This window comes from Eubalaena glacialis, chromosome 2 (genome assembly GCF_028564815.1).
Source record: "Eubalaena glacialis isolate mEubGla1 chromosome 2, mEubGla1.1.hap2.+ XY, whole genome shotgun sequence".
Lineage (NCBI taxonomy): Eukaryota > Metazoa > Chordata > Mammalia > Artiodactyla > Balaenidae > Eubalaena > Eubalaena glacialis.
Window position 1 is genome coordinate 18,969,982 of NC_083717.1, and position 24,368 is coordinate 18,994,349.

Sequence of the window (24,368 nt, forward strand, 5' to 3'; positions counted from 1 at the left end):
CCTGCATGGATATGCTGTACACGTATGGTAATGACTGGATGTTTCCTTTCATACGACACTCAAATCACAAAACAGCAATCAGAACAGACAATACGGTAACCCCCTCCCAATTTTCAGCCATCTTACCCATGCACTGTAGCCCTGAAAATCTGAATATTCACTGACTTACAATTACGTTACAAGCTTTCCTGGGAAGCAAGAAGGTCAGAACTGCCTTAATAAAGAGAATCATTTCATCTTCTTGCCACCTACCCACCTCTTTGGGGCCACAGTTCTTTAGAACTTTCCTTCCTCATCTCCTCGGTATCAGCATTTTGCTATCAATTATATTCCAAGTGTTACCAACCTGCGCCCCTGGACTCTTTAATCAATAGAAATTGACAAGAGGCCAGATGAGAATTTCAGACATGGCTTTATGGGGGCTTGTGCTGCAGCATAAGGAAGTGAAAGCAAGCACCAGGTGTCCTTGCCCACTCCTTCACAAAGAGCTCCCTGGGTCCTTTGATGGGGTGACAGTGGGGGTGGATCTGCAGGCCAGACAGGGGGCATGGCTTAGGCAGTTTGTCCATCCTTCTTGGCAGTGCCATATACAGAGATCATGTGCAGTTTCCCACTTTCTGTGCTGGCACCTCAAAATGGCAGACTTGCTCGTTACCGCCACCAGGAAGGTTGTGTAGTGGTCAACATCGCCCCTACTGCACAGGCATGAGGTTGTTTTTAATCACTTGTGGTTGATTCACGGCCTTCAGCATCCTATTGCTTAAGGAAGCTTTACCCCTTGGTCCGTTTATGGTTGCCAGCTTCCTGTTGTTCAAGGAGGCGCTGTCCAGGTGCAAGTGTCCTGGTAGATGACCCTAGGTCCCAGCCGATCTCATTCTCCCTTGAGGGATTCTATACTCATTATTCTTTTTTTAAAAATTTACTTATTTTATTTATTTATTTTTGGCTGCGTTGGGTCTTCGTTGCTGCGCGCAGGCTTTCTCTAGTTGCAGTGAGTGGGGGCTACTCTCTGTTGTGGTGTGCGGGCTTCTCATTGCAGTGGCTTGTCTTGTTGCGGAGCACAGGCTCTAGGCAGATAGGCTTCGGTAGTTGTGGCTTGCGGGCTCAGTAGTTGTGGCTTGCGGGCTCTAGCGCGCAGGCTCAGTAGTCGTGGTGCACGGGCTTAGTTGCTCCGTGGCATGTGGGATCTTCCCAGACCAGGGCTCGAACCTGTGTCCCCTGCGTTGGCAGGCGGATTCTTAACCACTATGCCACCAGGGAAGCCCTACACCCATTATTCTTAAGGGTGAAGGAGCCAAATGTCTCTTCTTCTGGAGCTACTTCCTGCTGAACAGGGGCCACAGACCCTAGCCTACCCTAGAGGTATAGAAGTCCCTTGATGACTGTTCCAAGGACCTACAGGGACACGGGTCACCTTCTAATGGAACGGGTTGAAATCCTTGGGCCACCATGAGCCTCACTTGGAACTGCTGAAGTCTGGAAGACACAAATCTAACTAAAAGATTAAACAGGCAGGGTCTGAATAATAACAAAAGAACTACTGCCACTAGAGGGCCCAGGAGATGCAGGAACCAAGTAATGCCAGGGATGTAACCTTTAACTGAGTCCCATATAGTTTGGGCAGTGGGGTAGCTGAACCCATGTAACCATTTAGCTTGTTCATAAATTTCCTGAATATTTAGTTCAACTTCCCCCAAGTTGTTGATGTATGTACTGCAAGTTTTGTTAATTACTGCATAGACACCCTCTTGTTCAGCCAGAAGATAATCCAGGGTTAACCTATTGTCAAACACAACATCGTCTAAGGAATCTAGGGACTCCTGGAGGCCCCTTAAAGGCATCACCATTTTTTTTTGGGGTGTGCACCGAGTGAGGTTTTCAGGACCTTAGTTCCGTGACCAGGGATTGAACCCGTGCCCTCGGCAATGAAATCACTGAGTCCTAACCACTAGGGAATTCCCATCACCAGTTTTTGAGGCCAGGTTCTCTATGGCCTGTGTGAGGTTTCTTAAGGTTGTTTTGTGATAGGGAAAAACGCCCCAGGGGCAGCCACTCCTATGGCCGCCCCAATTCCTGCCAGGATTAGTCTGAGTGCCCAGCTATGTCTGTTTTGAGAGGTGGCATTATTATATACGGTGGCACCTTGTCCTTTAGGGCCCAGTCGTCCCAAAGTGCATTCTCCCCGGAAGTGAACATTGTCTAAGCATGGATAGGCCATTGCTCGGAGAGGCCAGGAGAAGGAGGAATTTGGGTTCCCTTCGAAGGGTAGTTTATTTTGCGGTGGACCACAGAGGAACAGATGTCCAGCGGGGGTGCAAGCCTGGCGGGGTGAAGTGGAATTAAACCATCGACGTAAAAGGGAACCCCAGCTAGGTGCATTATTGCATCTGGGGGACAGGGGCCCTCCGTCTAGTGGTCCTCCATCTAGTTCTGAGTTTTCCTCTATTCCCTCCTCGTCACTGAAGGCAGATGGGGTCTCATAGGTGAGCCTCCAGGAAGGGGCTGCGGTTCCCTTCCAGTGCGTACAAGAGCTGTTGGGTTGGGTCCCTGGCGAGAGCAGAGATGGGTCCACACACCAATGAGTCTGGTTAGGAGTGCATGAGGAGCTTGAAGTGGAAAATGACATAGGATAAATAGAGAGTGAGCTTCCCGTATCAGTAAGGCAGGTATCTGTCTGGCAGGGGCAACAGGGTTTTCCTTGCCCTGTGCAGAGAAGGGGCCGCTTGATCCAGAGACGGGTTTGGTTCCAAGGGTCTGTAAGCTCTACACACCCAATATCATCATGATCTTCAAGTTCCACTATTAGAAGCGGTGTGCTCCTAATGGGTTCAGAAGTCAGGATGAGATTAATGTCCTCACCTACAGGCACAAACCGGAGCTGAGAAACCCCCTCTTGTGCAAGGGGATGACAGATCCAACAGTTTGAGAGATTATTTCCTGAGGCCAAAATGCTGGAATGGTTGATGACTGAGTTTTCTCTCCAGGTTCCCCTTCCCTTATTATTTTCTCCCCAGCCCCTCTTTAGGAGAAGGGCCAAGAGAAGTACCCACATTTTCCACTCTGTCATTGGTTCTGGTCTTCTAGACCCAGGAGGGACAAAAGAGTTGCTTTTTCAGTGGGGGTGGTTGAGCAAACCGGCAAGATGTGAGCAAAAATATAACAAAGTAAGCAAACAGAAGTCCAGCCTACCACATCACCCTTTACTCATCTGTTAGTGGTGCTTGGTTTTTGAATAAGTATCTCAGGTCTTCTACTGGCTCACAGGCGTATTCTTCTGTTGTGGCCTGTGGGGTTTTTGGAGGCAAGAGTTTTAATCTACATAAATGTACCCAACTAGGTATTCCTTGAAGTTTAACGGCAGTGGGGGTGGCTAAAATTACTCTACAGGGGCCCTTTCATTTTGGTAATAGTTCATCTCCAGGGGATCCCTCCTTCCAAGTTTTAAGAAGAACTTGGTCCCCGAAGTTAATTTGTGGAGGGGCTGCCCCTTCTGTTGTATCCCTAGTGGGACCTGGCAGTGCCTTCTTGGCTTAGTCCAAGATTGCCTTTTGGACCTGTCCCAGGTTAATAACACATTGTAGCCTCTGGCTCACTTCCTCATACCAGTGGTAAGGAAGGGCCTCTCATAGGTCACTTCAAATGGTCTAAGCTTCAGGAGACTCCTGGGGGCTATGTGAGCCCTGAGGAGTGCAACAGGAAGCAGGGCTCATGAATCTCTTGGCAAAGTTTTGTTAAGGTTTTCTTTAAAGTATGGTTCATTTTGTCTACTTTTCCTGAAGATTGGAGGTGCCAAGAGGCATGGAGATTATAGCTAATTCCCAAGGCGGTCGATAGGCCTTGGGTGATCTTTGCTATGAGGGAGGGCCCATTATCACTCTGGAGGGATTTTAGAAGCCCAAACCGAGGAATCGTCTCTTTAAGAGGGACTTACAGACTTCAGTGGCCTTTTCAGATTGAGTGGGGAAGGCTTCCACCCATCCTATAAAAGTACTGACAGACACAGGAAGATATTTATATCCTGACTGTGGGGGCATTTGGGTGAAGTTTAATTGTCAATCTTCCCCCAGGTATGTCCCACGGGGTTGAAGTGGCTTGAGTAATGAAGGAGGGATTGGGATGGGCTTGCGGATTATTATGGGCACACAAATCACAGGCAAGGGTCACTCGTTTTATTGTTCCTTTAAGTCCCTTTCCTGGAAAGGTCCTTTGTATCAAGTCCCATAGTGTATTCCTCCCACAGGGGGTGGCACCATGTAAAACCTTAATGAGCCTCCTTTCTTGGGCCCCAGGGATAAGAAACTTGTCATCCTTTATATACCAGCCTGTGCTTTCTTTCTTATAGCCCCATTTTTCAGCATTCTCTTGTTCCTGTGGGGAATACTGGGGCAGGCCAGGGAGTTCAGGGGGGCCAATCACTAGGGCCATGATTTGGTCAGGCTCTCGCGACTGAACTGCCTGTTTTGTGACCTGATCAGCTTTGTTATTTCCTTGGCTTATAAAGGACCTGTCCTTCTGATGGCCCTTACAGTGAATTACTGCCACCTGGGTCAGGAACTGCACTGCTTCTAAAAGAGCCAAGATTAAATCTTTAGGTTTTATGGAAGAATTTCTAGCAGTTAACATTCCTCTCTCTCTCCAAATGGCAGCATGAGCGTGTAGCACATGGAATCCATATTTAGAATCAGTAAAAATATTTTTCTGGGCTGAAGTCTGGGGTGGTGGGGCCTTGGCTTCTATGATTTCATTTAAGCTAACTATAGCATCCTGCCATTCGGGTTCCCATCTCTATAAAACTACTCCCATCAGTGAACCGTTCAGCCTCAGGGTTGTCAAGGGGTTCATCTAGAAGACTGGATCTGCTGGAATAAGTTTGTTCTATTGTCTGTGTACACTGATGCAATAAATCTCCATTTTCAACAGCTGTTGAGAAGAGTTGCTGGGTTTAAGGCTTGGCACACCTTTAAAGTAATATCGGGGGTATCCATTAGGAGAGCCTGATATTTTGCTAACCTTCCCCCGGTTAACCAATGGTGTCCTTTGGCTTCTAACACAGATTGCACCTGCTGAAGAGTTGATGCATCTAGGTATTGTCCCACGGTGAGCTCAGAAGGCTCACTGACCAGTAGGGCCGTGGCTGCTACCGCCTGTAGGCAGCTGGGGCATCTCGGGGCTACTGAGTCCAGTTGTTTTGAAAAGTAAACCACTGGCCTTTGATCTGCTCCCAGCTTTTGGGTCAGGACTCCTAGTGCTATCCCTGACCTCTCATCGATAGGGTGAAGGGTTTGTCTAAATTTGGAAGCCCTAGTGCTGGTGCCCTACTCAACTCAATCTTTAGAGTCTCAAAGTCCCACTGGTGGTCCCTACTCCATTAGAGGGGTTCCCTTTCTTCTCCCTTTAGAGCTTCCTATAGGGGTTTGACTATAAGGCCATAATCTGGAATTCAGATACGGCAGAACCCAGCCATTCTGAGAAAGCCTTGGAGTTGTCTCTTTGTGGTTGGCGATGGTAATGCGTTAATGGCTGTTTTCTGATTTATGGCCAGGGCTCATGCGATGGGGGTCAAAACAAACCCTAAATATTGAACCTCTTGCTGTGAAATCTGAGTCTTTGTTGGGGAGACTTTATATCCCCTTTCTGCCAGGAAATTTAGGACCTTAACAGTATTCTGATCTGAATCTTGCTTTACCTATTTATTAATAGGTCACCAACATACTGTAACAGAGTTCCATTTTTCAGGCTCAGTTCCCTCAGTTCTTTTGCTAATGCATTTCCAAAAAGACAGCAGCTGTCCCAAAGGCCCTGTGGAAGCGCTGTCCAAGTGTAGTGAATAGCTTCCCGGGTGTCAAGTTCCTTCCATTCAAAGGCAAAAAGGTACTGGGAGTCTGGATGTACGGGGATACAGAAAAATACATCCTTTAGGTCTAACAGAGAGAAGTATTGAGCATCCCCTGGCATTTGAGTACGGTGTACAGGTGTGGCACCATTGGGTGAATGGGATGGATGACTGCCTCATGCATTGCTTGTAAGTCTTGCACAAACCGGTATCCCCGTATCCCCGGGAGGCTTTTGGACAGGGAGAATTAGAGAAGGGGACTAGCAGGGCCGAAGGAGCCCAGGTTCTAGGAATTTGGTGAGCAGCGGTTGGCCCCCATCCCCACCCCTTCCCCTGCCTCAAGACCTCAGGCTTTAAAGGACAGTGCCTCTGCCAAGGGTATTTTTCCCCAGGCTTTTCCTCTATTTCTATTGGGGGAACATGCTTTGCCTTTCCTGGTATCAATATGTCCCAAACCACAGGATCTACCTGTTCCCTAATTTCTTGGGGACTATTTTTATGACCAACAGGCAGGTCATCTGGGGCTACTAACAGGTGCATTCTCCGTTCCGATTTTCTGCCTTCTGGGACCGCACCCTGTTCTAAGAGTACTAGCTCCCAGTTTATTCAGCCAATCTCTTCTGAGGAGGGGGAGGCCATTCCGGCACATACAAAAAGGAAAGAGTGATGATACCAGAATCGACCTCACAGGTAAGGGAGTGGGATGTAAATCGTCTTACCTTTGGCCGCCCATCAATCCCCGTTACAGTACAGTCATGGTTACAGAGGGGAGCAGCAGGCCAACTCAGGACAAGGACACCCACCACTTAACCCAACAAATGGCAAAAATACAGTTCAGAGCATGGAACATTTTAAAATACGGACTAATAAATGTAATAAACATTACTGAGAGACAGAGGGGGAGCACAAGTTAAAAAAAGGTTAAGGTCGTCCAGAATTAGACAAAATCATGTTTACACTGCCTTTGGCAAGATTACACACATTGCTGATGCTGGGTATTAGTTCCCTTACTTTTCTTCCCAGTTAGTACCTGCGTCCGTCACTAACACTTCGTGTCTCTGTACCTCAGCTTCCTCATATGGAAAATGGGTTGCGCCAGGTTTCTCCTGTTCAAAGCATTCTGTCCCCGCGTCTCCCCTCAGCACGCCTCCCCTGGCCACCTGGAAAGGGTGGGACGGTTGTTTCTGCCGCCTTACTTTGTCCCCCCGACAGGCGAGGGTGCAGCGATGCACTGGGGGTGGCGGGGCGGGGACCACCCTCCAGAGTCCCCACACGCACGGCCCACGACGAGGTCGGGTGAACAGGAGAGCAGGCACTACTGAACAGATCTGACGGTAACCTGCGGGGAGCGCGGCGCCGCCCGGGCCCAAGGTGCGTTCCGGGCAGACGACAGGCGGCTCAGGACAGGAGAGCGCTCCCACCCTGCCCAGCTGCCTCTCAACGCATAAAGGAGAAAAAAAGCCCCTCACTCCGCTCCACCCCACCGCTCCCGCTCAGCCCGGAGCCGCCCCGCGGCCCCCACCCCGCAGCCCAGGCGCCGCACGCACCTCTCTTCCCCGCACCGGTCCCTCGCGACGCAGCAGCGCTGCCCGCGCCCGCTGGAGGGCCCCCTCCTCGGTCGCGCATCCGCTTCCAGGGCAGAGGGCGGGGCGGTGCCGGGGGGCGGAGCGCGGAGGGCGCGGAGGGCGGGGCCGGGGGGGCCGGGCCCAGCGTCCCCGCGGCCGCCCACGCCCAGGCCTGGCGCTGCTCCTGCCCGCTGCCAGCGTTCCCACCGCCCACGGCCGCCCGCGTTCCCGCCGCCCGCGTCCGCCCCGCGTCCCCGAGTCCCCGCGTCCCCGCATCCCGAGCGGCCGCGCCCCCTGAACCGGAACCGCTTGCGGCCGCCGGCGCGGAGCCGGACCGACCGGGAAGCGGAGGCGGCTGCGCGGCGCCCGCCATGGCGGCGGCGGGGTGAGCCGGGCCGGGCGGCCGCAGTCGCGCGGGCGCGGGCGCTCCTCCGCCGCGGACAGGCCGCCGGGCCGGGCGAGGGGAGCCGGGCCGCCCATGGCGAGGCCGCGCCGCCGCCGCCGCTGCTGACCCGGGGCCGCGCTGGGGCCGGGGCGCCCGCCATGGGGAACACCGCCTCGTGCTGCGTGTCGTCCAGCCCCAAGCTCCGCAGGAATGCCCACTCGCGGCTGGAGTCCTGCCGGCCCGACGCCGACCTGAGCCGCGAGGACACGGGCTGCAACCTGCAGCACATCAGCGACCGGGAGAACATCGACGGTGAGGCGGGCGGGCGGGCGGGGGTCCTTCCGATCCCTCCGACGCCCCGCGCCGCCTGAGCGCGCGCCCCGCACCCCGCCCGGCGGCCGTTTCTCTCGGCCCTTCCCCGCGAGCGGGCCAGGGTCTTCGCCCCCGAGAGCGGGCCTGGGCGGGGTCCAGGCCGGGCTCCGGCCGTCTGTCCGGCGGAGCCGCCCGTCTAGTTGCGCGCAGAAGAGTGAGGCCGTCCGTCCTCCGAAAGGCGAAGGGTATGGGGACCCTTGGGCAGGCCGAGGACTGGGTGCCTGGGTCAGCTGCCCGGAAACTCGCCAGTTGACCCCACTTGCTGGCCCTCAGCCCATTTCCATAAAAAACTAACCTCCCCAAAACACCACCAACAAAAAGCCTTTTTTTGGGGGGAGGGGTGCTGAGAGATTGCAGTCAGAGAGCTTCACCTGAATGCTTTAAAATTTTTTCTTTACAGTATTATCACAGTGATTTGCAGAGAGCTTTGGAATAAGTCCCCTCGTTTTTGCTTGGGGCTGAATTACAGTCCCGTGAATTTCTTATTGATTTGAATGACTTTTGGTTTGGACTAGTGTTTGTAAAGGAAGTTAAAGGACTGATCGCTGCGCCTAGTAATGGTTGTTTATTTTATTGGTCTTACAGTATCTTTATTAGTACCATCTTATCAATAAGCTACGTGACGTAATATCTACAGATGGGTAGTTTATGCATCATACAGTTTATAAATTTTCACCTTAAAAATTTGAAATTGGAAATATATTTTTATGACAACTTGACTTTTTTTTTAACCATTGAAGCTTTTCACAGTTGATGTGGTTGAACTAATCTGAAAAAATTTCTTGTGTGAATGAATTGGCACAAGTCTATCGTAATTTATTCTTGTCGCTTTTAGGATGGCGCATTACATCTAGTGTGCAAAGCCAAATTTAAACTCTACCAAAGGGAAGAATTTTCTCATTGTTTGGCCTCATTTAATTTCTTCTAAATAGTAAATTCTTCTTTTTAGGACAACAACTTTATTAAATGAGTACCATATGTAAAAGAGACTAAAACAATGCCTGGTTTATAGTAGGCACTTAGTAAATTAGGGTTCAGTATGACATTTCTAGTGGTGTTATTTTAGACTTCCGTTATGTTGACCTACTCTTTAGTTGCCTTTGAACTATAACCGTACTTTTTTTTTAAATTTATGCATTTAAAAGCATCTAGCAGGATATTAAGGTCGGTCTGTCGTGATCATTCCTATGGGCTCAAGCACCTGAAAGAAGTGGCCAGCATGTAATAAACACTAAGTATTGTGTTTTAAAGGAATGAATGAATGATTTTGTTGTAGAAAATCATCACTTAGTCCTATATAATGTTGGAACACTGAAGATAATTTCTCCCTTACGTTGTGCCTTAATATCAGGTAGAGGCATTGTGTTTTAAATAATGGATTAAAATAATACAAACAAAAGGAATACTCTCATTTCTTAGACCCAGGCTGCACGTTATTATTGCCTATAGTAAGGAAACAGGAAAATAAAAGTAATTGTAATCAGCTATTCGGCAGTAAGGCTTAGAAGGATTTTGCCAGAAAAAAATAGAGTAGTGTTGTGTTCTTTCATTTGGAAGAAATCTAAGTTTTGGTCTTCATTCGCTTTTGAGAAAACATTTGGAAGAGCAGCAGCTCTTGTTTTGGAGGTTTGGGGTGGTTTGAGAGACTATAGAGCAGGTTAAGAGGATTTCTAATCTGGGCTGTAGATGATTTCTAATCTGGGCTGTAGTGGCTTCTCACCCCAGAACCCAGTTGGTATGAGGCTAGTTTAAACCCAGAAATACTAATTCACTATTTAAACAATGTTCTGTCTGCCACATTCAGTCAATAATACTTGTAGTATTTACCTATTCAGCCATTCTCAACGGTTTCAGTTAGAGCAGAAATCTAGGACTGGGCTTTGGCATTAGTATGTGTAAAGCGCTCCAGGTGATTCTAAGATGCAGCCGGGTTGAAAATCGCTGGCTGGGTGAGCCTTGGAAGTGTCACTGTTGTTCAGGGGCATTTTCCGTGGAAATTCATTCTGTCCGAGGCTGGGAGAAGAGAATAGATTTGCTTAAGTTGTAGTGTATAGATGTACATATGTATCTGTATTTTAACTTCTGATTGTTAGATGATTAGTAAACATGTAAAAACTGCATCTCAGGAGTTCTTGATTTTAGTAGGTAACAAAAGCTGAAGTAGGTAACAATATGGTACTAGCTGGTAACAGTCCTAAGTACCATATTTCTTATACCCTGAAAGATCTTCCAGACAGCTAGTCTTGGAAGGTTCAGAGAAGTTCATGGAGCTGGGTTAGGTTAGTTTCTTCAGAGCACAAAGATATGAGGTTCATGTTTTCCCTGCCCAAACACAGCAGGTAATGTTTGTAGAATTTCAGTGACTGCATTAGGCTTCCATGACGCCCACAGGCAACTTGCCTGCCTTTGTATTTAGTGTACCTTAGTGTTAGGTTATTCCTGTTTTAGAAATTTATATTAGACTCATCAGTTACCCAGGTATTACTCCTGGTAAAATTATTGTGGGATTGAGAAAAAACAAAAACGCTTAGCAACAGTGATGGTAATAAGTACAGCCCTTACATATTGCTTACTCTGTGCTGGATGCCGCTTTAATGCTCAACATCAGCTCATTCGTTCAGTCGTCACAATAACCCTGGGGGTAATATCCTTACTTTAAGACCAAGAAATGAGACAGAGAGGAGAAATGACTTGCCCAAAGTCATGGAGCCAGTAGATGACTAGTGGAAACTTTCCATTGTTGCTTGACTAGCCATCAAATATTAACTAAATATTAACTAGTGTGGGGTTGCCTTCTGGGGTAGGCTGTGTGTCACTGCGTTGTATCCATGGTTTCTCTGGGAAGGACTTCCTCCATCTGTAACATGCTGGACTTACCTGATTAGATTATTTTTGTGGGAGGAGAAGAAGAGGAATGGACTAAAGAGAATTTAAAATTCGGTGAGACCAAATAAATCAGGATAATTGTAACATCTGTACCAGAGTGTCAGTTTGGGTTGACAAACTCAAACCTCAAAATGATTGGGAGCCACTTCATCCAGGGATCAGCTGTCATCCTTGACAATCCAATAGCTCCCTCATCTCATATCCAGTCTGCTAGGAAGGCATGACTCTCTACCTTCAAAATATATCCAGAATCTGACCGCTTCTTAAAACCTCTCCTGCGTTGCAATCTAAGCAGCCTGACTGGTCTCCCTGCTTCTCCCCTTACCCACCACAGTCTGTTCTCAACACTGCAGCTGTGCTGAGATCCTTTTCAGAACTTTAACACATCACTCCTCTGCTCAGAAAACTGCAGCGACTCCTTATGTCACATGGAGTAAAAGCCTTACTGTGAACTTGACAGTGGAGTCCTTCCAGTAGTCTCCAAGGCCCTTTGTGATCTGCCTGCCCTCCTCAATCACTAGCTGTTTCCAGCCACACTGGCCTCCTTCAGTGCTGTTCCCTGAACACACCAGACATGCTGTCACTCCAGGACCTCTGCTCTGTCCCTCTGCCTGGAATGCTCTTCTCCATGTGTCCTCTTGGCCAGCCCCCTCACCAGCTTCAGTCTTAGTTCAAGCCTCACTTTTTCAGTGAGGCCTTCCCAATCACCCCACTTTAACATTCCTCTGGTCACCCCATCAGCAATCCTAATATACATTTTGTGCACTATGATTTCTTAATTGCATGTCACCTGTAGTACATTGTATACACATATATGTATGTATTGTAATATTTCTACTCTAGCATATAAGTTCTACTAGAACATTTTTGTTTTGTTCATTGATGTAACTTTAGTGCTTACAGTAGTGCCTGATACCTTGAAGACGCGCTTTAAATATTTGTTGAATGAATGAGTGAAGCCAGCCACTGAAGGACATCAGAGTCAGAGCATCAGTGTGTGTATTTATTGAGTGAGAGGAAGCAGAAGGAAGTAGGGAATGAATAAGACTTGTAATAATGAAAGCAGAGTGGATGTGAAACTTTTTGGTTGGTTTGCGTTTTAACCTGAGAGGTAAGCAGATAAGGTGATATCCTGAAAATGAAACTGAAGAAAGATTTCAAAGCATAACAAAAGAAAAAAACACACCCAAACTGAAAGGAAACCAATGGCTAGTGGAAATCTGTTTAACAGCGTGATATGTTTAGTCTTATTTCAGATGTCTCTTCAGATGAATGGCTTTAGCTGTGGTCTCACGTCCTTAAGGATCAAAATGAGACTAAAATGCTTATAAATCAAAAAACACTAGATAAACAAATGTGATTATGAACATAGCCATTCATGTGACTTTCTTGGATTAAACGTGAAATGTGTTCTGGGATATACGGCACTGGTATCTGAACCTCCTGCGGCCAGGGAAGCTGGAAGCTTGAGGTGCTTCCCCAGGCACGGCAGGGTAGCTGGGGAAGCCCACTGCTGTAAGGGTGGGGCGGCAAGAGAGCTGGTAACAGACCTAAATGCCTGTTTGGAGCAGGAGCTTGGACTCCTGCCGTTGGTGTCTGGGCTGTCTGCAGCCTATGGAAATTGATCTCTTCTGCGTTCTTTTTCTCGAGTCTCGGTCCCACTTTAACCTTTCCAGCCTGACGGGCAAAACCATGCCTGTAGACTTTGCTTCCAGCCTAAAATTTATTAGCAATGCTGCCTGCGAGGTTTGTGAAGATGTTCTGAACAAGTGTGGGCTGATTGCATACAGTGGTGGCTCCATGGAGCAACGATTGTGGCCCCCTGACCTCCACTCCACTCACTTATTTTCCTCCCTAATTTAGAATCAGGGAGTCATTTGCTCCCATCCCCTCACTTTACGGATGAGGAAGCTGAATCTTGGAGAGGTGCAGTCTCTTGCGCAGGTCATGCAGATCCTGGAAGAGGGTAGTGAATCTCTTCACATCTTTCTCCTCGTTTTACAGGAGAGGTAATCGAGCCTGAAAAGTTAAGAAATTTGCTCAAGTTTCCACAGCTAGTTAGTGGCAGAGTTGGGGTCCAATCTGTCCTTACTTGCTAGAGCGTCACACCTCAACTACCCTGTGATAGCTACTTAGGGAGGGAGTGATCTGTGCCTGGCCCACGCCTCTCTTGTTTTCAGAGGTTCAGTCGTTGCCTGTGTGCTCTTGGCTAACAATACTTTGCGAATAGGATTTTTACTTTTCTGCTCCTTTTAGGGAGGAGTGAAGATTAAATAATTTTTTGGAATTGTAGATTTTCTCACCCTTTTCTACGAAGCTGATTGTTTCTATCATCTTAAGGAGATGAATTGCTTTCACATTTCTGGCTAGATGAAACTAACAACACAAAGATTAAATCCATTCCTATCCAGGAAAGGGCAGAACCAAAAGGAAAAATATAATGAGAGGCAAGCCACGTGAGCAGCTTTGAAATCCTGTTTTAATCACGCAGGGTCAGAGATTTAGCTTCAAGCATATAGTGTTGGACTTACCTTTAAGGAAGCAGTGTTTGGTATTTTTCACAAGAGAGCAATTCACAGTATCATGCTTGTCATACTTCAAAGTACAGATCCTTTAATGATTCAACATCTAGGCGCCCAGGGTAAGTCTGTGGCACCAACAGTTGATGTTAGAGCCTCTCGTGCTTTCAGTATCATTTTCAGCTGGTAGCTGGAAGGAGGGAGAGAGCTCACTCTCCCTGCAGCCTTTCGCGTCATCATGAAATGTTGAGTTTGTTGCTGGGAGTCTTGGGTAGGAGATCATTTCCTCTGTGTGCTCCGAGACTGACTGTTGTCCTATCCTACCTTTCCTGAAGAATGAGAGAAGGCTCTTCCCAGGGGGTTTACAGAATGTGCCTCTGGGTCTGTGAAGTTGATGGAGGGCAAAGAGCGGGAGCCCAGTAATCAGGAGGTCTGCGCTCCGGACGTGACTCTGCCGTTGCTTCGGGGCCTCTGTCCTACTGAGCCACTTTCCTCTCTGCTTAAAGAAGGGTACTTAAAAATACTGCCTTGAGGGCTTCCCTGGTGGCGCAGTGGTTAAGAATCTGCCTGCCAATGCAGGGGACACGGGTTCGAGCCCTGGTCCGGGAAGATCCCACATGCCGTGGAGCAACTAGGCCCGTGCGCCACAACTACTGGGCCTGCACTCTAGAGCCCGCGAGCCACAACTACTGAGCCTCTGCGCCTAGAGCCTGTGCCATGAAACAAGAGAAGCCACCGCAGTGAGAAGCCCATGCACTGCAACAAAGAGCAGCCCCCCCCTCGTCGCAACTAGAGAAAGCCCGTGTGCAGCAACGAAGACCCAACGCAGCCCAAGATAAATAAATAAATTTATTAAAAAAAAAATACTGCCTTGACATATGACCCAAGGGACCTAAAATGAGACTAAAATGCTTAATAAACCAGAAAGTACTAGATGCACGTATGTCATTATGAACATGGTGCTCATGTTGATTTTCTTGGATTAAATATGCAGTGTGCTGCAAGAGCTACAGCAACCTGTGTTTGAACTTTCCATAGACAGAGAAGCCAGAAGCCGAGGGGCTCATCTGACCAACATATCAAGCATTCAAGGTAGTACTGGAAGGATAAGTGGAATTTTAGAGCTGGGTGGGATGAGGTTATGCAGAGCTTTGTGACCTTTGAGTGGAAGCTTGCTGGCAGTAGAATTTGGAATAGAAATCATCCTCTTTCTAGCATTTATTGCCCTTCTGGGTTGCATCTTTCCAAAGTCATACCATGATGCCACGCAGTGAAAGTGGGATGAGTATTTGAGACAGCTTCCCCGACTCCTGGGGATGCCCGGCACCCCCAGCCAGGCAGCCGTTGGCTGGCTGCCCGCGGAGCCGGGTTCCTGGGAACGTCAGCCTGTGCCTTGACAGAGAGGGTAAGGCCAGGGATTTAAAAAAAAAAATTCTTCAAAGAATAAGGTTTTTGAGGCATGCATACAGGTGCTTTATTGTATTAAAATACTGCTTTAAATAAAGAGGAATTGATGGGCTGAAAAATAAGCTCAGGAAGCCCTGAGCGAGTTTTTTTGGGGCAGTTTGTGCCCATCTTTTTCAAGGAAGAATCTGACTGGCTGGGTCCACAGCTGCAGAGAGGTCAGAGGAGACCTCGCCCTCTGTTCCCTTTCTCAGCTGCTTGTGCTGCTGGTAGCTGTTTCGTATGGCTCCCTTCCTTTACTTCTTCTAGGGGCTTCTTTTGCTCTCTGCCAGCTTGGAAAAAAGGGTGTGCTGAAGCTAAAATCGAGCGTGGTTGGTCTGACAGCTGACAAATTGGCAGGCTCCTCAGTCGGCAAGATTTTGCCAGAAAGTCTCTTCGTGACTCTGAGAAGAGAGATCATCTCAGGGACGGTCAGTTCCAAATTGCTACATTCTGGGCTTCTCTGTTGCCTTGCTGGGGAGGTTACACTTAAATACTGGAGTGGAAAACCTTGAAATCCTTTATTCTTCGCCTTTGTCAGAATATTGACATTCTATACAACAGTTTTGACTTTGTAAAGAAACTTTGTTTTTTTATTTGTTTTTCATATGGCTCAAAAATTAGACTGAAAAGGAGTTCTAAAATATTTGGGAAATGGTAACATCTCTGGGATAAGTGTCTAGACTCCTGTGGTTATCCTACTTTGATTAAAAAAAAAAATTTCAACCTGATTTCATTATTTGATAGACACATTACCTAACATGTAATTTTAATTCCTGGGTCATTCTTTTGTGGTCTTTGTCCCCTACTCGGGCTGTATAGTGGGGGCTCATTGAGTGTGATAGATGTGAGTGCCATGCTCAGCAGAGATGTACCAGCCTCCGCAGACATGTCAGCTGGCTCCTGGTACTGAGAGAAATACAGCTGGAGTACACTAAAGGTAATTGTTAGCAACTGCAATTACATCCTTGCCAGATTGCTTCGTGAGCTTTACAGAAATCTTAGTTGGATGGTGAAATGCAAGTCACTTCTATTTTGGACACCTCCGATTATAGACCTTGTGTCTCTGAGGAGGATGAATAGGAAATACTCTGCATGGGAGTTCACATGTAATATAGCTGTGTGTTGCAACACTGTGTAGTGTTTGAAATATTTTGTAAGCAAGTTTTCTTGTGGATGGATGATTCTGTTCCTGGTGGGGAAAGAGAAGCTATTAAAGATATTGTGATTATATTTGATAAACTCTTGTCTCACTCTGCAAATTTAGCATTAATCAGGGGAATTAGTGCATGGATGGATAGGTTAAGAGGTCTGTCCTTCACCTCAAGAAAAGGTTTCACTCCACATTTAGAATTCTGTCCAGGAATGAACCTTGACTTAGGATACTAGTTGATGACAGCTATTGAATTAAGTGTAATCGCAGTTGTCCTTTGAACTATCTCTGGTTTTTAGATGTGGATCTACATTTTGTATAGTTGCTTACGAGTCCGGGTTTTAGGGCTCCTTGTGTGTCCTGCCGAAATCTAGGATGAGAGTCAAAGTTGTGATGCTGTGTTTAAATTCAGCTTCAAAAATTTCGAACTCACACATTCATCAAGCAGTACTCCATTTATAGGGAGCATTACTTTTGTCAGTTTATGCGGATAATCTTTTTTTTTCCCCCTCAAGCTGTGTGTAAGTGATGGGCCGTTATTTTAATGTATAGTTCTTGTTACTCCTTTGCTTGAAAGGCATTGGTAAACAGGGTTTCTACAGAATTGGAGATTGCCTTCTGTCTTCGAGAGCTAAAGCCAATGAAGAGGGACGTATTATTGTTCATTCACTTTAATGTTAGCATACATTTGACTCTTTTCTATAGGTAAATCTAATGTCTGATTTTCTGTGTCTTGCATTTTGTCGGAAGTCTGGAGGAAGCATAGCAAAGCTGCCTTTCAGAAGTGTGACTTGAAGTATCAACCACACAGCCCTGAACTGGAGGAGGAGAGCACGGGTCCTTGCTGTGCACGCCGTTCTCTTCCGTGGAGGCTGGTGGTTCTGTCTGAGCCCTGCACCCGGGTGCAGGCCCCGTGCGCTGTGTAGCATCCCCTCCGCAGCGGGAGGGACGCTGCTTAGTTGCTGGCTTTGCAGCTGTCGGTGGCCTCTGGGTTTGGGGAGTGCAGGACGTGAACAGAGCGTGTGCGGAGGGGCTGCGGCGGCCTCGAGGAGGTGGGGGTGGGAGGGGGGGACGACCCTGTGCAAGACCCCTGGGCGGGCACGGCCCCACGAGTGGTCAGTGCCTTTGCTTCTGGGCCACGTTGGGTGCCTCGCGCCCTTGAGAATGACTGGGGCTGGATGGCGCGTGGGGCTGTGGTTTTCAGCGTCAGTGGGGATGGCCTGCTGGGGAGAGGCCCTGTGGGCTTCCGGTGTGGGACCAGGAGACACTGGCCGACGGGACCTCATCGTCGTCTCTCATTTAACCAAGAATGTTCTGGGGGGAGCCTTTGTTGAAGCCTAAGTTGGGTGTTTCGAAAATGGAAGTTATTCTTGTGTCTGGGGTAAAAAGGCACTGTGACAGGAGCAGAGGGAAGGATGGAGGGAGTCGAGGACGGAGTGTGAGGACAAGAGAAGAGTGGGTGGAGCCGGGTGAGCATGGGCCGCAGCCTGCGAGGGGACAGCGCTATCTCCCCTTTGTCTCGGTTCTGCACGTTTGTCACTGTCACACGTCCGAGGCCACGGGCAGGCATGCCGGGCTCCAGGGGCACCGTGTGAACAACCCCGCTGTTTCCCCACAGGGCTGCTTTCTGTGCTCATTTGGACTCCTTAGAACGGGCACGTGCTCTGAGGTGAGGCTACTCATGGTACTGTGGACAGAAACATGTGCCCTTGACTCTGAGCTGATGGGGCCATGGCATTCTGGGTGCACCTGGAAGGTGTGTGATTCCTTTGCTCAAATTAAAAAGTCATGCATTTGTCTTCCGTACGCCTTCTCCTTCTTTTCTTCCCCTTTCTTTTTTCCCTTTTTAGTGCAATACTGAGAGGCGTGGTACATTTTTCTTCTTTTAGCCAGCAGTTTTATTTTTTACTTCAACTTTAAAATCAGCTATTTTTTTGTGTGGGTTTTTCATATTTTATTAGTACTCACAGTGGGCTTTCCTTTGAGAGTCTGTTTTGAGGAGGAATATAAAGATGGTCTGTTTGAGTTGGTAAAGCTCTGATCTGTTTTCTGACGTCGCTTTGGCTTGGTTTGAGTGCTCAGTGCAGTTTTGTATTTTCGTGGACCTTTTCAAATCTCATCACTGCAGCTGGGTGACCTGGCTTCCTGAGGCAGGCGGTGGGTGAACAGAAAAGGTGTTTGATTCAGGGTCTGGTATTCAAGGTCATGCTTAATAGAAAACTTGGGGGAAACCCCTCTGGGTGTCGTATCTGTGTTGCACTGTTATACTCTTAAGGAAAAAGTTTGAGGATGAACAGGTCATTTGATTTCAAGACTTGATTTGATTTGAGGTTTAGAAATTCAAGTCTTGATTTGTAGCTTGCCTAGGTGAAGAAAGCTCCAAAAAATGTGGTGATGCTGTATTCCTGACAATTAAACCTTGCCTCTATGAATATTTGAACCCAAAATGTCAGTCCCTTAGTTGTAAAATTACCTATAAAGATAGAAATGGAAGTGGCTCCTGAAGCTGAAGATGTTCCTCCAGAGCCTGAGAGTTGAAGGTGCACAGTCAACGCATGCGGTGCCCGTGTAGCACAGATCGCTGGTTAGGAAGCGTCTCCGTTGTCAAGGTGCAGCTGTTGATTAGCGAGGTGGTCAGCAGCCTTGCTGCGGAGCTCAGAGGGAAGCCGGCTGCCTGGGCCTCGACGGCAGGATTAAAAAGGCTCCTGGCAGAAAGATGGGAGGACGGAGTGTTGGGGCTGGCCCTGCTTCCGGGGCTGCCTGTCCACATGCGCGCGGAGCCCTGTAGCAGCGCTGCTTGGAGTTACAAGGACGAGCCCCTCCTGGTCCGCGTAGCACATCTGGACGTGACACGGAGATGAGCCATGCAGAGGCAGCCAGACCTTGGTCATTTTCTCTCTGTTCCTTCTGTATTCTGAGGCCCTCTGAAGTGACCTTCAGTATTGTTTTTAGAGTGAATCTGAAGTTTAACCAGGCCCAGTATATGCCCGTGTGCATGAAATAAGAGGTCTTTCAGGGAAGGAAGGTCTGGCTTTACCCAAGCGAAGTGTGTCATAGTTCTTTCAGCTGCTTTCGTGGGTAGGCTGTCTAGAGAATCTGTTTGCACAAGAAGAAATACGACAAAATGTCTTCTGTACCACTTAAGGTAGAGGTGCTTAGCAGTTCTTGGGGACCAGGAATGTAACTTGAGACAGAAGATTATGATTATAGAATATTTTAAGTACTTTTGTTTTAAGCATATAAAACAAAACCGTGGGACACGATGAACAGAAGTGCTTCTTATTAGGTGCCCTTACGAGACCTCTTTTGGTGAACAGGTAACCAGTATATAAAGGGGTATCCAATATGAATTTGAATCCTATTCTCTTAGTAAACAGCAGTGCTCCTCTTGAAGGTCTTCAGCCCAACAGTTTTTAGGGCCATTGCTCGTTATGCGCTTTGGCCAGGTAGGCGTGATCACTGATACTTGTGTTGGCCATGTTGTTTGGTTTGCTCCTGAGGGTGTACGTAATTTACCTGATTTTCAGGTATTATTATAAGACACTTGGGGTATGATGTCTTGGCCTTCATTTCACTTGTTTTGTTCCAGGAAATCTACCTAGAATACGGCGTTCCCAGTACCATTTTTATTTGAAATGCCGGTTATTGCTGAGGGTGGGATCAGTTTGTAGGATGACTGTGGCTGCAAAACTAATCACAAAGCTTTTTTTTTTTTTTTCCTTTTTTTCCCCAGAGTTCAGAAGTGGTGACAGTTGTTTAGTTTGGAATTCTCATTATAGATAAAAGAGGCCACATAAGCAGAATGCTAATGCTGTGAGGAACTAGACAAGCTGAGAAGTTAGGGGGGCTTCCTTTCCTTTTAAACTAACATGTCTAGCAAGTGGTAAATTCCTTGTGAGAAGTATTTCTAGAATGTGTTGTCTTCAGCCACGGAGAAGCAGAAGTTGGAGAGAAAATGGAATTCAGCAGCAAGTGTTGGCCGAGAGACGTCTGTTTTCCATCACTTAAAGGGGGAACTCGTGGTGCCTGTGATGACTGGGCTCAGAGCCCTGGCTATCGCGGGCAGTGCTATGCTGGCATTTTGCATACGAGCGGGAATTTAATGCCCCCTGTTGGAGGTTAAGGTTCAGTTCTTCTACGGGTCAACAAATATTGGTCAATCCAAGTACTAATCAGTTCCAGGCTCCCCACTGGATGCTGGGAATGCAAAGATCAATGTAGCTTGGACTTTGCCCTTAAGGACCTAATGATCCTTTAAGGGAGACAGATATGCAGATAAGTGATTACAATACCATATACAGAGGTAGAAGGGAGGCTGCAATGGTGATCTCTGTCCTAGGTGGTGAGGGGATGTGGTCAGGGAAGGCTTTGCCAAGACAGCCTGGTGCTGAGGGCAAGAGGAGTGGGAGTGGGGAAGGGTCAGGAAAGGGTGCAGGGAAACTGCTTCAGAAAGATCCTGCGTGCATTGGGGCATAACTTTGTTTTGAAGTCAGTAGGTAATGTTGAACCTATCGGTGGCTTAGTCCCCAAACATCTTATTTAATGAATTATGCTCCTTAGGGGGACATTTGTTCTAAAAGATTGCATAATGGATGGATGTGCATTGGAGAGCAGTTTCTTGAGTATTTTGCATATACTCTGGATTCTGGGAAATGATTACTCAAAGTTGTAACGTGGAAGACAGAATAATGTCTTGAGAACTGTAAAAGCGATGTGCTGTTTTTGTTGGGTATGAGACATTAACCTTCGTAGAATCACGGAGCGTTCATACCGTCAGGTACCACCGAGATCCTCACGCTTCAGGTCAGGCAGCCAAGCTGCTGGGAGGGCTGCTCCCCAGCGTCACACGGCTCGTTCTGGGTGGTGTGCAGGCGGGAGCAAGTCTCCTGATGGGGGTCAGGGCCTTTCACACTGGTTCTTGCCACAAGGTTAAATATTCCCCAAAGGAGATTAATCTTTTTTTTTTTTTTTTTTGGCTGCGCTGGCTCTTCGTTGTGGCTTGTGGGCTAATCAGGCTGTGTAACAAACTACCCCCAAATTTAGTAGCTTAGAACAATAGTATTCATCATCTCTCAGTGTCTGTGAGTCGGGACTCCGGCACACCTTAGCTCAGGGTCTCTGGTAGAATTGCAGTCGAGCTGTCAGCTGGGGCCGTGGTCCTCTTAGGGCTCAACCAGGAGAAGAGAATCTCCTTCCAAGGCCTCAGGTGCTCGCTGGCTGCTGGCTTCAGACGTCAGTTCCTTGCCTTGCCAGCCTCTCCAGGGGCAGCTCCCACCATGGCAGCTGGCTTCCCCTAGAGCAAGTGATCTGGGAGGGCAAGAGAGACCCCTAGGGTAGGAGCCGCAGCCTTTCTGTACCTGAGTTAGAAATGGCATTCCATCATTGCTCAAGTCCGGCCCACACCCAAGGGGACAGTGTTACATAAGAGTGTGAATACCTAGAGGTGTTTGGGGGGGCTATGTTGGAGGCTGCTTACCGCAGGCGTTAAACAAGATTCTTTTGCTTGTATGTAATGGTAGTCCACTAAAACTGCTTGAGCAAAATGGGTGGGGAGTGCAGGAGGGAAGAGCTATTGCAAGTACGTGAAGATATTTCATGGAAAGCAAGGGCCAGGAGCATACCTGAGTCTCATAGGGAACTGGAGTTGGGAGTTGGACAGCCTGTAGGAACAGAGGCAGCTGTCTCTTCAGTATTTTACTTTTAAATTCTCTTGTCAGGCTTAGTTGGTCTTATCTTTCTCCATGTCTCAAATGTATTTTTCTGTCAATTTTTATTCTCTCTGTAAAATTCCTTCCTTCCTTCCTCCCTCCCTCCCTCCCTCCTTCTCTCCCTCTCTCCCTCCCTCTCTCCCTCAATTCTAAGACCACAAAAGACTGACTAGAATCTCAGTGTTCCAGTTTCCCAGGAGAAAGGATTGCATGCACTCCACCCAGCTAATGGGGTGGCTTCCCCTGTGAGAGATGTCCAGTCAGCTGTGGTGGGTGAAGGTCAAGGTGGGGGGTCTGGACATGACTACAGAAGCTTTACCTCTGTTGTTATGGAAGTGGATAAAAGGGTGAGGTTGCAGGGGGTGGTGAATGGTTGGGGGAAGCACATTTCAGAGAAGGGCATTTGGAAATAATTTTATCAGATATGTATTTTTAAAATCCATGTTTCAGTTTTCCCTAGTAGGAAAAGGAATTCCCTAGTAGACCTAAAATGAATGAATTTGGGTAAAACTCAAGTTAGGGATAAGTTTCACAAATAGTTTGGAAAAGAGGGACCTTAGCAGAAAAGCATGGTTATCTCTATTAAGAAATTTAAAAAAAAAGTCTTTGAGACATGTTAATTTGAAAGCTGGGAAACTTACTGGTTACTAAAATTACTGTTTCTCTTTCTTGCTCTTTCTTAGCTTGCCCCTTATAAATTCCAGGTTTATCCACTTAAAAAAAATGCTCTTACACTGTGAACATCTGTCAGCTTTCCTATCTTAGATTTTTTTTTTAGCAGTTTATGTAACTTGAATTGAAATAAGCATTTTTGTTCGGTTCTAAAACTGCCCACTTAAGTGTCTTCATAACACTGTTTTTGGCTTTAATTGATTTCAATGAATTATAAAGGTGCACAGAAGGTTTTTATTGACATTTTTGCACACTTTGACTTAGCCGTAAGAAATTTTGTGTTATAAAGATAGGAACTGAAAGCCTTTCCCAGAGGTATCTTTCTTTTTGCTTTGTAGACAAGTTGGTTGGTTGGTTTTGAGTTTTGTGTTGGAGTTTGATTTGAACAGTCCAATAGCGGCAACAATTAAAGCAGATTAATATGCGGTAAATACTTAAGCTTGTACATTTTAGGATGTTGCTCTGTTGGTTAAAAATTGAAACTGGCAGAATGGTCTCTGGGAATGCTAAGCCCTTACAGGTCCCTGGGTGGGAGGAGCCGGCAAGTGGCGTTGGCACAGGTGGGTGTGGAGACCCAGAGGGTGTTCTGAGCATTTCAGAGTCTGCTGATTTTTGCGAGGTTTGCCGGTTGGTGCTCCTTTGGAAAAGTCAGCTCCCACTATCTACCCTAATACATTCCTCACACAGTACTCCATTATTGTAGATGTAGATTTGGTAATGACGCTGCTATTTCCTGTTAGAATCTGGTAGGGAAAAAGACTGTCAACTGCAGTTGCAGAATCTCTGGGACGATGCAGCAAGTTTCTCCAGCTTCTTGTTAGTTGCTTCTTATGATCCATTCTCTTCAATCTGTTATTTCTTATAATCCAGTCTCTCTCCCCTTTACACACGTGGAGTTGATCTTGTCCCTCTGCTTACAGCCCCACTTGGCCCCAGTTGGGTTCGCTCAGACACAGTCTCCTTCCCGCGCCCCTGCCTGTGCACAGACCTCCTTCCTCATCTAGCGACTCCTCGGTGCTTCTCAAACTGCCAAGCCTGCCCCTGTCTCAGGGCTGTGCATCCTTTATTCCTCCTGCCTTGCGTGCTCTTCCTGGGCTGGCCCCTGGGCAGGAGTGCAAGCAGAGAGGGGAGCCTTCTGCCACCGCCCAGCCCTAGCACCAGCCCCATCGCTCTCTGTCACTTTACCTTGTTTGCCTATTTGTTATGTGTCCTCCCGCCGTCCTCCGCCTGCCAGAATGTAAACTCCAGGAGGCTAGGGACTCTGTCCATCTTGATCCGCATTACCTAGAACAGCACTTGGCACATAGAAGGTGCTCAGTAAGTATTAGAACAGTAGAGATAGTGCATTCATTTCACATCTAATAAACATTTTGTGGTTCTTGACCTTGGTATTTTTAAAGAGCACAGGCCAGTTATTTTTAAATTACCCCTTAGTTTGGGTTTGTCTGATGTTTTCTCTTGATTTGCTTCAGGTTCTGCATTTTCAGCAGGAATACCGCAGAGGTGGTGCATCACATCCAGGGGCACACGTGTCCTGTTCATCCCAGGGCTGCTGATGTTGACTTTATACTCGGTTAAGGGGTGGTACCATCTGGGTTTCTTCAGCATAATGTAGCTTTAATTAATAGTAGTAATTTGTGGGGAGATTGAGACTATGTAAATGCCCTGTTTCTGATCAGTTTTTTCTCGTGAGCTTCAGTGTCCATTGGTGACTTAGGCCCTCCCGTGTTTTGGGTAGGCATCTGATGTGTGGGCGAGCTCTTCCTTCTCATTTATATATTTGCCAGTTTGGAGTCATGGATTCTTATTTTATTCAGTGAGTTGCAATATGT

The 24,368-nt window shown here is 47.5% G+C and overlaps 2 protein-coding genes across 2 annotated transcripts in view; one reads left to right on the forward strand and one right to left on the reverse strand.

Moving 5' to 3' along the window:
• Window positions 1-416: 416 nt before the first annotated feature.
• LOC133084842 (endogenous retrovirus group V member 1 Env polyprotein-like) lies at window positions 417-7,426 on the reverse strand. The gene is made up of 3 exons (XM_061181616.1): window positions 7,381-7,426; window positions 6,864-6,993; window positions 417-3,284 (listed from the first exon to the last, which is right to left on the reverse strand). The coding sequence occupies exon 3, from the start codon at window positions 3,065-3,067 to the stop codon at window positions 2,009-2,011; it is 1,059 nt and encodes a 352-aa protein (XP_061037599.1). The 5' UTR covers window positions 3,068-3,284; window positions 6,864-6,993; window positions 7,381-7,426; the 3' UTR covers window positions 417-2,008.
• A 427-nt stretch (window positions 7,427-7,853) lies between these two features.
• The window catches only part of CCNY (cyclin Y), a 122,185-nt gene continuing 105,670 nt past the window's right edge, over window positions 7,854-24,368 (forward strand). Inside the window, exon 1 of the mRNA XM_061179156.1 lies at window positions 7,854-8,095. Within this exon, the coding sequence (XP_061035139.1) occupies window positions 7,942-8,095 (154 nt within the window). The 5' untranslated portion in view covers window positions 7,854-7,941. The remainder of the gene's footprint in view (window positions 8,096-24,368) is intronic.